The sequence below is a fragment of the Zingiber officinale genome, chromosome 3B, assembly GCF_018446385.1.
Source record: "Zingiber officinale cultivar Zhangliang chromosome 3B, Zo_v1.1, whole genome shotgun sequence".
Taxonomy (NCBI): domain Eukaryota; kingdom Viridiplantae; phylum Streptophyta; class Magnoliopsida; order Zingiberales; family Zingiberaceae; genus Zingiber; species Zingiber officinale.
In genome coordinates, this window is record NC_055991.1 from 31,346,628 (window position 1) to 31,359,863 (window position 13,236).

At 38.5% G+C, this 13,236-nt stretch overlaps 1 protein-coding gene and 1 long non-coding RNA gene across 3 annotated transcripts; one reads left to right on the forward strand and one right to left on the reverse strand.

Moving 5' to 3' along the window:
- Positions 1-215: 215 nt before the first annotated feature.
- On the reverse strand, positions 216-1,125 carry LOC122056320 (30S ribosomal protein 3, chloroplastic-like). Of its 2 annotated transcripts, none has more exons than XM_042618230.1 (2): positions 798-1,125; positions 216-701 (listed from the first exon to the last, which is right to left on the reverse strand). In XM_042618230.1, exons 1-2 carry the CDS (start codon positions 1,044-1,046, stop codon positions 426-428), a joined length of 525 nt encoding a protein of 174 aa, XP_042474164.1. In that variant the 5' UTR covers positions 1,047-1,125; the 3' UTR covers positions 216-425. The 2 variants fall into 2 exon arrangements, with proteins under 2 accessions (XP_042474164.1, XP_042474163.1); XM_042618229.1 differs by having other exon boundaries at positions 216-704.
- On the forward strand, positions 1,118-4,500 carry LOC122056321. The gene is made up of 2 exons (XR_006133112.1): positions 1,118-1,376; positions 3,754-4,500. It is a non-coding gene; the product is annotated as an uncharacterized LOC122056321 (long non-coding RNA).
- Positions 4,501-13,236: the final 8,736 nt, after the last annotated feature.

Below are 13,236 nucleotides of genomic sequence, written 5' to 3' on the forward strand. Positions count from 1 at the left end.
ATGCATAATTGACAAAATTCTATAACACAGTACTAACATGCTTTTGAACACAAGAACTTTGAATTATAGAAGATTAAAAGTTAGATTAGTTTGACAAATATCCTTGGAAGTGAATGCATAATTGGCAAAATTCTATTAGAAACATCGACATACTTTTGAACACAAGAACTTTGAATCATAGAAGATTCAAAGTTAGATTAATTTGACAAATATCCTTGAAAATAAATGCATAATTAGAAAAATTCTATAACACAGTATCAACCTACTTTTGAACACAAGAACTTTGAATTACTTAAGATTAAAGATTAGTTTGACAAGTCTCCTAGGAAGTGATTGCATAAATGGCAAAATTTTGTATCACAGTATCATCATGAAACCAACTGTAGAGAATAAGAAAATAAGTGCAAGGAAGTGGAGGAAGGGTGCTACAGGTTGCCACCACTCTGCTGCCAGAGGTTGATGATGTCTGTGGCCTGGTTGAGGAGGATGATCATGCGTTTCTGCGAGATCCAAGGCTTCTCCTCGATCTTGGTCTTGAGCTCCTCCCACGCATCCTTGCGCGGCCAAAAGTAGTAAGGGCTCAGCGGGATGGTGCCGTGTCCGGGGATCACCTGGTCAAGCGCCAGTCCTATGTTCTTCTCCATCCAGATGAACCGTAGAACCAACCGCGGCTTCTCTATCGGCATCACCACCACGCCCAACTTCTACCATCCATCGTACAAAACGAAACCCCATCAAAAAGGGACGAGCTTTACAAAAGACAACCGCAGGAAGATTAGGTTTAACTGCTCTACTACCTGTTTCTCCGCGGCTCGCACGCCGTCATCAAATTGATCGACATCGGACGAGGCTTCTACGGCCTCGGTGGATGCGGCGGCAGAAGCCGATACCGAAAGCGGCCAGAAATGCCTGCCCTTGGACTTTGAAGTGACGGCGGTTCCGGAGGCGAGAGAACAAGCAAAGAGAGATTTGGGAGATGGGAATCGGGCATGGTGTAGAGTGGGCAGGCTGAGTTGGGCGGTAGCAGGACTCACCAACTGCATCATCCTCACCGCTGTCTCGCTGCTCCGCTCTCTGCTCAAGCTGTGGGCGAAGGAGAGGAGACAGCGTTCGAAGCTTCACCCCTTTTAGCCGTGCGTTTGCTTTGGATAAGGTCTAGAAAATGTAATGGGCCGCTTCTTACCGGGCCTGCGATGGATCAAGCAGCACTATTATTAGGCCTTGGCTCAGCCCATAATTATTCGGCCTCACGCAAACTCCGAAGGCCCTTCCATGTTTTTTGCCAGGCTCTCCTTGTGAGCCACGCGAGGAATAGGAAGAGGATGAGACCGATGAGGGGGCGGCGGGCTGTTCGAGAGCGGCGAACCCTATACCAGGTTATTCTCTACTCTCTCTGTTCTTATGCTTTACTTCTCCTGTTGCCAGACATGGGTGGCGTTTTTTCTAGTTTTATTCATTTATTATTTGTATTTGGGTCCAAAAATTGTTTGCTGGGAACAAGCAATCATGATGTTACTGGTACCCTAGGAATCTGTATTCTGGAACACTATGTGTTCAAAGCTGGTGCCTTTTTGTGATTCAGCTTGGAAATCCTAAATTGAATTGTTCTGTTCGCTCTTGATTTAATCTTTTATACAGATTTGGAAGATAATAGGGATCTTGGATACTCATTCTTCAATTCCTTTTTTTTTTTGTATTTAGCTTATGGGAATCATATCTTGTGCCACTGTTTTTCAGATGATTGAACACAATCTTGTCGTTTGGTTGCCCTTCTACAATCTTCTAATGATTGAACACAATGACATTGGCAAAACACTGTGTTTTGCAGATGATTGAACACAATCATGCCATTGGCATCATACATACCAATGACATGATTCGATCTAATTGTGCCATTGGATGAGGCATCTAGAATAGAAACTATCTCCACCTTGGAATGCTTTGGTTTCTGAAATGAATTAGGGAGAAAATTTCATGCTTTTGAAATAATGTAAATTTCCCTAATGAGGGAATTCTATTGTCATTCAATAAGATGGTTTGATTTTCTACAATTTTTATCACTAGAAATACGACTTATTTAAAATAATGGCCTTTCGTGCCTCACTACGCTTTACCTCTACCTTTATACTCAAGAATCGATGTTACATTCTAAATTTTATTTGTCATCATAGTCTATGTAATATCAATATTATTCAAATTCAAATTTCAAACTTATGCAATATTCTATCTTTGTAAAACTCTTATATTATTGACCTTAAAATTTCACCATCTATTTTTTCCTTTCTAAAATTAGAAATTATTAATTTTTTCTTACACTTTTTTGAGATCAGAGGTCTGTAATCCCTGGTTCCCTCCTGGTCCCTTCTACAATTTGCACGTCAGATTACGGCCGAAATCCGACCAAAATTGGCTGCGATCTTTCCTTGGTTCACCTTCCCACCTAGGTTATAGTTTGGGTCGAGGCAAGCGGCTAGAGGCCACTAGCGGTGGGTGGGCCGCCCTCTTGATTGGCGCTATACAGTTCGCCTAACTGCAGGCGGTCTTGCCGCCTGTCTCAACCCAAACTATAACCTAGGTGGGAAGGTGAACCTAGGGGAGATCGCAACCAATTTTGGTTAGATTTTGACCGTGATCTGACATGCAAATTACGGAAGGGACTAGGAGGGGACCAAGGATTGCGGACCAGAGGATTTGAACTCCACTTTTTTGACCTATATCTAATATCATTAGTTGGCAACATTTTTATCTTAGAATTCTATACATAATTCTGTCTACCTTCCTAGCAAAGTCACACTTTCTCATCTTTCACCATTGAAATCCATCATCATAGAAAAGAGAAAACTAAATTTCATGTTGGTTATTTGTATTGATCAAAGTTGTAAGGAAAATTAAATTCCAAATTTTGTTAATAAATCAAGAAGTTGAATTCATACCAATAGGAAGAGTGATTTTTCTCTCACAACGTAGTTACTCTGCATTATGTTATTATTATTGACTTTGCTTGAAAAAAGGTGTAAGGAATAGGGCTGTAAACAAGCCGAGCCGAGTCGAGCTTAAAATGAACCAAACTTTTGAAATAAGTGTTCAAGCTTGGCTTGGTTTATTTTTTATGAGCTCGAGCTTGTTTGAAGCTTGGCTTGAGCTTGGTTCGTTTATATGTTATCAAGCTCTCAATTCAAGTTTGGCTTGAGCTTGGTTCATTTAGATGTCATCAAACTCTCAATTCAAGCTTGTTTGATTGTTTGAAACTTTTAGTTGTTTGATTGGTTATTGAGTTTGATAATTTAAATTTATTTATTTTATTTTATCGAACGTTAACGAGCTGAACACATATGTGTTCAAGTTTGTTTGTTTAGCTTAACGAGATGTTCAAGTTTGTTTGTTTAATTAATCTTATGTATATTGAATGAACATAAATAAGCTCTTACCAAGCCAAACACCAAGCTTATTCACCAAGGCTTGGTTCATTTACAACCCTAGTAAGGAACTAGCCATTAGCATTATCTAGTTACTTATCCAAGTTTGTGATTAAACAGACTAATTTTTAGATTAATGTCTCTAGATTTACCATTTTTCATTACCTTCTAAAGAGAACTATGTTGTGGTACCAAATTAATCAGAATTTGTACCAAATTAATCAGAATTTGAAATGTAAATTACATATTGGTAAACGCACTACTAATCGTTGATCTATCTTGATAAAGCTCTTTTGGCTTACTAATTGAATATGTTTGTGTTTCTCATGAAATTTAGGAAAACAGCACCACCTCCTTAACAAGTGAGACTGCAGAATGACAATTACAACAGTTGCAAATACATCATCCAGGTCCGATGTTGGTCGCCCCAGGAGCGATTGTCGATACGATACTACTGTCTAGCAAGAGGTGCACGATAACAGCCTAGCAGTGGTAATCAACTGTTTTCGAGCCCTTACTGAGGAACACTGGCTGCTGCTCAGGGGAAATGGCCAGACCAATTCAATTTTGCCCCCAAATGGTGGCTGCTGAAGTGAATGAACAACCCCCCATGGTTTACATTCTATATCAATTCTACTACCCAACTTCTGTGATATCCCAATACAAGTAATTGTTTGATCAACCAATACAAGTTTGCCGTGCGACTGAATCAATCCTTTTCGACCTCAGGGTCATGGTGGGGGGAGGGGCAAACCAAAAGCTGCCCAAGCTTTCGTAGCATTTCTTCCACTTTAAACATGTCTAGCATTCCAACCTCTTTCGCCTTTCCAAGTTGTAAGCAACTGGGCAAGTCTGATCCATGGCAATATTTGATGACACTTGGTTTCGCACTCATTTGGAGTCATTAGTTCTGTGATTACTTTAATCAATCTCTTGATTAAAAAAACCCTAAAAGACATGTATGTGACTGGATGATGCTGAGAGGCCTAATGCTTCATAATAATTTATGTTGGAATCTAGTTTGGAACTTAGCCAAGCAACCCATGTCTTTATGTTAGTTAATTAATTATGTTTAATTTTTACAGTAACCAGGTTCGAAGCACTAAATGGTGAATATTAAACTTTGAAATTTGATGATGTTGCCAACTGATACATCCATTACTTAGTTTGCGTGAAATAAGAAATCAACATCAAATCAATAATTTAGTAATTCATAGTTTATTCCAAGTTGGATTTACTTATTATTTCATCAAGATTTATTAGAGATATGTTCTTTCCTTATGTGGCAAATACTATTTTATAAATGTCCTTTGACGAATCAAAAAATTTAATTTATTTCCCCCCTTTAATTTCTCTCCTAAACTTCCTGTGTTTACGCGAGAATTCAAAGATAAACTCTCGGGAACCTTAATCGACTTGTTTAATCCTAATTTTTGTTGATCGTTGTGCGTCTTGTCTTCCACTCGTGAAGGTTGATTCCTCGCAGCCATTTTGAGGACTAAAGAAATTATTATATTAGGAACAACTAAAGTTTGAAGTTCTAGGCGATAAGGTTGGAGATTATTTAAGTTTTGTCAATCTTGTTTATTTAACGAGTTAATCCTCCCACAAATTAGTCCAATTAATTGATAAAAATGATTAATCAGGTTGGGTAATGTTAAGTTTGGGGTGATCGGCTCAGTTTTACGGAAGTTTTTCACTGACCATCAGGATAAATCGGGAAGCGCTCGTAGCGGGCAGTCCAGGAGCCCAACATCTTTTAGTTGCGTGTCTCATTTGGAGGAAAAATTTCTATAAATTCATCATATCTGGGGCTCAAACTACGAATACCTGAATGATAATTTATATACCCTGTTATTATGCCATAACTCCGGGGGCAGTCCAATTAATTGATAGGTGAATAAAGTAGTGGTAATCACTATTAAAACCTAATGTGGGTGAGGTTTCATGGAACTTTATGTAAACAAAGTCGAAGCTTATATTTGACGAAGAACACAGACTCTATCACTAGATTTCCTTTAAAAAAAAAAAATTAAAAAATAAAGAAAAAGATAATACTATTTAATAGTGATTAAAATTACATATCTACAAATTATTATAGAATAACACTATGTAATAGTAATTAAAATTATTTCATATCTACGTATATTTTATGGTTTAGGATTATGGTTATAGTATTTAAACTATAGAAATTAAAATAAAAAAAAGAATTATACATGTTGCTCATAAGGTGTATATATATATCGCACCTTTTATCCCGCACACCTCGTAAACGCCTCATTTTTCTTTTTCATTTTAATTTTTTTTATGCTTAATATTATAATCTAATCCTTAAACACTAAGGCCAAACCCTAATGACTTAACCTCAAGTAAAAAAAAAATAATAAAATGAAATAAAAGAAAAAAACTGGGCAATGTGTAGTCAATCAATTCACGTCACCCAGGGTATATAATGCTCATCTTGAAAGCACCATATGTAATTTTCTTTTTTATTTTATTTTTTTAAAAAATTTCTTTAGCTTAGCTTTAATACTATATCCTAAACCCTAAACCCAAAAGACTAAATCCTAAATTCTAAACCCTAAGTTCTAAAAAAAAAATAACAAAAAAAATATACCACCATAAGGTATATATATATATATATCCGACTCCCTGTGTGACTCCATCCACAACTCACTCATACTTTCAGGTGTCTGAATTACTTCTGGACGTCCTGCACATTCAGTTGGGCACAAGAATCGAGCACGGGAGTTGATATATATATATATATATATATATATATATATATATATATATATATATATATATATATATATATATAGTTTTAATATCCTGTACATCTTACCTCACTACAAACAATCTAACTTTTAGTGATAGACTTATTCCGTCGTTGGATATCCATTGCTGACTTTTTTGCGACGAGTTATACAATGTCGTCACTATTTGCCAAAGAATATATACGTTGTTGCTAACAATAACGACGGATTTTTCTATGCCGTCACTATATTCCATAAAATAACTAGTGACGGATTTAATATCCATCGCTAGTTAGTGGCGAAGAGTTATTATCCATCGCTAATATCCTGAACATGATTTAGATTCCATAAACAAATTAATGATTGATCTATATAAATTCGTCTCTAATAGCGATGGGCAGGGCAATATCCGTCGCTAATTACCTTAATTCGATAAACGGAACTATCAATATATTAGCGATGGATATTAAATATCCACCCTATTTTTAATTAAAAAATAAAAATATTTCCCTATTTTTATCTATTTTTTCTGTTTACATCCAAATATAATCAAATACAATCAAACAATGATTTTCGCAATAAACTCACAATACAATCCATATCAACAAACTCACAATACAATTCATAGCAACAAACTCACAACACAAAATCACATTAACAAATGTTCATATCACTTAAACAATACAATCCATACACACAAAGAAAAATATAACATACAATCCATTGCATAGTAGATCCAAAATTTGGGCACAAAGTTTATATCATCCATACAAGACATCTTGATGAAAATCTAATACAAAATAAAAAAACATACCTCACTAACATTTGAAAATGATTATGAAAAATTATAACATAATTAGAGATGCATATAATTTTTTTAAAAAGTAATAACAATATTTTTGGCTGAAACATAGAGAAAAATTTAAAGCTAAGATAAATGATTACATACCTTAAAATGATCCACTCCGCAGGGGTATTGTCGAGATCCTTGGTCTCTTGGAACTTCAAATGATGAGGGTGAGACATCTGTGAATCGAGAGTGAATGCTACTACAAACGCTTGCATATGACAAACTATCTCCTCAATTCGAGCCTGTCGCTCATGCATCTCCCGTGCCTCTGCGCCCCTCTCAACCATTGTCTCCTCCAATGACAAGAGTCAAGTATACAAATCCTGATTTTCTTCTCGTAATGCTTGTACCTTACTGGAAAAGGAGGAGGAACTAGGATGCCCCCTGATACCTAGAGCCCTCATCTGATCAAAGACAACTTTGGCCTGAGAGCCAAGCCCGTAGAGGGAGGTCTTCTTCCTTCCACCGACAACATCCTAATAAATGCCATTAACCTCATCAGTGGAAAGAGGTTGTGGCCCCTCTCCATCTGCACCAGGCTACGACGCCTGTGCAATTCTAGTGGATATTGCTTCTTGTGTTAAAATAATGATTGTATTAACCTCCACATAAAGTCTACAAATATATTCATGAAAGTTAATATGCTTACATTAATTGTTGATGAACATCGATCGACAAATGACTCATCCTTCTTCTTATGGGTCTTGTTAAGTACCTCCCAACAAGTGGTAGGTCTCTGTAATTCAGCAACCTGCGTACAGAGAATACAAGTATATTAAAACTAATAAAAAAATATATGTAAGAAAATTTTATATAACTTAATTTTAAACTTACCAAGTCAAAGGCATACTCCATGATAGAATGAGATCCAGTAGTATGTTTTGTGGATCCGGTGCTCGGCTCAGCAAGCCCTGAATTACGATTATCTCGAGCAATCGCTGAATTGGACTGCCAATGCTAGGCAACCCAAATGTCTCTCCAAGCTCCCAAACCGCATCAGGGATATTGGATGGCCTAGTGCCCCTCAATCTCTACTTGTATAACATGTCCCTGTACAGTTTAGAGTAGTAGTTGTTCCATTTTTTTTTTAAAATTCAATCTCGTCGCCCTCCTCCCAAACATATCTCTTCCACAACAATAGATTTTGAGAATTAGTATCATATTAATTTTTAACTACAAAATATATTTTATATTCAAAATACTTATATAAAAAATTCACCATAATAAAAATCCTTCATGTTTTGGTCTACAAGTCGCCATGTATAGATGGGGACAATCATTCTTAAATCTCTTGGATATGTAGGCTGCGACCTGATAGCCATCTAGGACAAAGCTACATGAAAAATATCATATATGAGATATGCGTGATAAATAAAAAGAAGATTAAGTGCTAGAATAATTACTAAATACATAAATACTTATCAGTCACCAAAAACCCTCAAAACAATTTGGTCACCATGTGCTCTATGTCCTGACAGTATGACTATATATAAAAAATCACAGTATAAGACATACACATTTGAAATAATAATGCCTTCTAACTAGGGAGATAAAAAAATAAATAAAAAATTTATACAATATACCATGATATTGTTACTAATTTTTAATCACCTGATATTATCCTGAATAAACTAAATTAACATTTTATAAGTTCTCATTGCTAGACTCCATTGATACATCAATCTCCTCACTGTTAGACATCTCTCCATCATCTATTTTCTCGTAAATGACATTAACATTTAGTAAGTGTGGTGTGAATTGTATTTTTGAATCAACTAAGTGTATCCCGACTTCTTCATTTTGATATGCATCATAGTTTTGGGTAGTTATGGTGTTTGGCATTTCTATGGTTGACCAAGCTTTTATTTGATACACTGCTAATCATTCACTAGGTCTTCTTCTCTTCGTTGTATACTCAAGATAGAATATTTGACCAGCTTGTACTGTGAAGATAAAAGACTCAAACTTGTTGAATCTTTTATTTGCATTAACCTCAACTAAATTGTAGAAATGATGTATTATAGTACATGTTCTTGAAGTTGGATCATACCATGAAAATATAAATAGTATACATTGTTTTAAAGGTAAAGCTGGATACTCAACCTCGATGATTTCCTCAAGTCTACCATAATAATCAAAATGAATATTATTGTTGTTTGTAGATCCTTTTACACAATGATGTGGTGGTAAATCCCAAGTGCATGAAAGTGTTGTCAAGCAATAATAAGATCTAATCCGCAGGAACTGATGATCGAGTACTAGCCTACCAATCAACTTAACAGTCTAGACTAAATCAAAAGTGGGGGTTGTCATGAACGCAAATCAGAATCTAAAAGTTAAAGGGAAACAAAGAGAGTGAAAGATAGAGGAAAATCAGTGAGATCACAATAAGAAAACAAAATGTGATCTAGACAAGAAGACAAGGGAAATACAGTCAGAGAAAATGATCCTAGGGTTTCAGTTTTACCTCCATGCTAGCAAACATTTGAACTATGTCTCAATTGTCGTCCTCAATATTGGCTTGTGTAGGTAGACAATGTTGGAACCCCAAGGTTATTTTTGGTGTGATCAACCAAGTTAGATTAGCTTCTGTTATGTTTTGATCCCTGTGTCTAAGTATGCAAGAGCTTAGGAGCACAGGAAGTCAAGCGGAAGACGTAGCTAGTGAGAAGGATGACACGTGAGAGAGTCGATGGGCTCGGTGTGTTTGAGGAATGAGGTGTTGCAGAAGAGTACACTGGTAGATGAGAAGGATGCGCGCGGCGGTCCGAGGGATGAGAAGCCAGGGAGGAAGGCTACTCGGGGAGAAGGTCGAAATTGGGTTCGGGTGAGCCTTATTTCGGTTGGCCGAAATCACCCAAGCAGAAGAGCAAGAGGAAGAGAAAAAGAAGCTGAAGCCTTCTGCTGGAAGGCGCCTTCACTGTGCATAGAAGGCGCCTTCAAGCCTTCGTGGAAGGCGCCTTTGTAAAGCCCGAAAAATTCCCAAATTTATTTTAGAATTATTCTATGATTTTTTTGGAATTATTAGATATTTTTCCGGAATTTTCCGAGTAGCGGAAGTAGCAAAAACAAATAGGTCGCAAAGTAGCTTAGGCGGGAATCGAACCCGAGACCTATGGTGTAAGGGATAATGTTAGTAACCAGTTGAACCCAGCAGGGCCGTGCTGAAAGGAAGGAGAACCAAATATATTTATATTAGAGTTGGGTTCATTAAACCACTTAATATAAATAATAAACTTAAGTGGGGTTTGGTTTATTTTGGGTTCGGCACCTCTTCACCTCACGCCACTTTCTCTTCCAAAACCTCACCGCCGCCTCTCCCTTCTTCTCCTCTTCCTCACGCACGGCACACCAAGGCAAGGTCCATAGGATCATCTTCCGGCGACGACTCCAACACGAAAGGGGTTCTTCTCCGCGAAGACGTAAGCGGTTCGTCGAGCGGACAGTTTTCCGGAAACACCTAGCGAATAGAATCGTAAGAAAACCTTACGATTGAGGTAAGAAACCCCTCACCTGCAGTATAATTGCTCTCGCTTGTTAGTTTTGGCGTTAGTTCAGTAATTTTATAGTTTTCAGTTTTAGGGCATGCTTTTAGTGCACACCAAGCATTCGGTAGAATGCCCAGTTCAGAAGGATGTACCAATAGGCATCCTAACAGCATATAAAATGTAATAGAAACGTTTTATTCAGTTTATTATTAGTTATTACAGCTATATGGATCAGATATCCATTGGGTGGGCTCCCACAGTAGCCTCTAGGTTCAGATAACCTAGCTCTAGGTTCGATAACGTAAAATAAAACAGTATTCAAGATTTTACTTTTATTCAGTTGGCATTGTACTTGGATCAGATATCCATGGGACTCCCACATCGTCCCTAGGTTCGAGATAACCTAGTAACCTATTTGGATTCGAACTTGCAATCCGGGTCTCGTAGGGATCGCGCCTGATACGATTGCGGGGCCAGCGAGCATGTTTAGTATTTTCATCTATTATATGTATAGTTTTCAAATTTGAAACCAGTGATGAGAACACTAATTTAGTTTTCAGTTCAGTTCAGGTTGATTTACATGATTTGAGTTCATGTACAGATTTAGACATATGCATGACTAGTTCAGTTTCATGCTCGGTTTATATGTTATGCCATGTTTCAGTTCAGTTTATGCTTTGTTTGATATGCCATGCCATGCTTGCATGTTCAGTATGTTTTCAAACAACATGATTTAAAATCATATTCGCATCGTATGCATGATTTAGTGAGGTAGATGGTTTCTTACTAAGCTTTAAGCTTACAGGTACTACTTTTCTTATACTGCAGATACAGGTAAAAGAAAAGTGGACTAGCGGAAGCTGGAGGGCGATGCTGCGATGATGTGTGTGTGCAAGGGGTCTGGAATAAAGATCCTTGGGATCTACACGCTTTTATTTCAGTTTTAGTACTTAACATGTCTAGTTTTATGAATTAGTCTTGTTACTGCTTAGTAAACTATATCTTGTTTAGTCATCATGTTTAGAATATTAGTACTTACATGCTGGAATGTATTTCCATTGTTTTAGAACTGTTGTGTAATGTTTTGGCACGCCAAAGTGCTGAAATCAGAACTCTCGAGTGAAATCAGACACTGATCGGTCTCCAGACCGATCGGAGTCTGGGCAGTGCCACTGGGCCGATCCAGCGAGATATAGTATGCTATTGTATCCTCCTGGATCGGTCGGCCGACCGATCTAGTCAGATACAGTAGCCTCTGTATCGTTCTGGATCGGACCGACCCAGGCGCGAACAGAGAGTTGGCGGGTTATGGATCGGTCGACCGACCGATCCGCAGGCGAAGCATAGAAAGTGTCTTGATCGGTCTCGACCGATCGGTACTCTGGATCGATGCGTAGACCGATCCGCGTCTGAAATGCGGCGCGAGGCTCACCGATCGGTCTCCCGATCGATCAGGGTGTTCTGGATCGGTGACCGATCCAGCCGCGTCAGAGCGAGGTAAGCTTGTGGATCGGTCGGTAGACCGATCCGGAGGCTCACTGATCGGTCGGTGGAACGATCTGTGAATCGTTCCGACGCCTCAATCGACTCACGGATCGGTTGAAATGTCTGATTACAGCTAGCAGGACATCCAAGAGGCATAGATTGTCTCTCCTAGCATGTGTACAACACTCAGGTACTCTTAGAATGTCAGGTTAAGACTTTATAGTAAGTAGTTTAGCAAATTTCAAATTTGCTCAGTTTTCCGCACAGTAGTTTCAGTAGTTAATGTAGCGATCTGGCTCACAGCCTAGTACCCAGGAGTTGGGTCGTTACAGAGTGGTATCAGAGCAGTGTTCCATACTTCCTACACACACATCAGCATTGTACCTGCAGCTTCCAAGTAAGAACATCTCTCACTCAGTTTTGTTTTCAGCTTTCATATCAGTTATATGTGCTTTCATGTTTGCTCGCATGTTGGTAGTTAATTAATTCATGTTTACAGTGATAGTATTTAACATGTTACCAGTAGTTAACTATAACATGATAGCCTAGTTATATATATATGTTCTTTGCTATTTAGAAAAATGGTACGAGGACGTCCAGCTAAGAAAGCAGCAACGGCTGAGCCCCAGCATGAGGCAGACAGTTCAGTGCCTCCCCCAGACCTTACAGCATTAGTGGCTCAGCTACAACAGCAGTTAGCTGAACAGCAGCAGGAGATAGCCTCCTTACCTCACGACTCCAGTAATCACAGAGGTAGTACCAACTCAGCCTGCAGTACCAGTCCCAGTAGCCCCAGTATCAGGGGCTAAGAGAGAAGCTTACCTTATCCAGTGGCAGAGAATTAAGCCCGAGAACTTCTCAGGCACCAGCGAACCATGGGATACTCAGGCATGGTTTAAAACACTGGAGAGCACGATGGAGCTTCTAGATTGGCCAGAGCACGAAAAGGTGAAGTGTGCCTCCTACATTTAACAGAGGCGCGCATGGTGGGGCGGATTAAACCGAAGTGGCGAAACCGGATGACATGGGCCAACTTTGAGAAAGAATTCTTGAGGAATTCTTTCACATGCAAGTCACGAACCGACACTATGACGAGAGTTTCGTCGAGGCAACCTATCGGTTGAGGAGGCCGTGAAGGAATTCAACAGGTTGGCCCGTCTGTGTCTAGAGAAAACTAGTGGGAGTACGCTTGATGTTGAAGATGCTCGGAACAGAGATCGCAATGAATGTGGCTGGTGGTG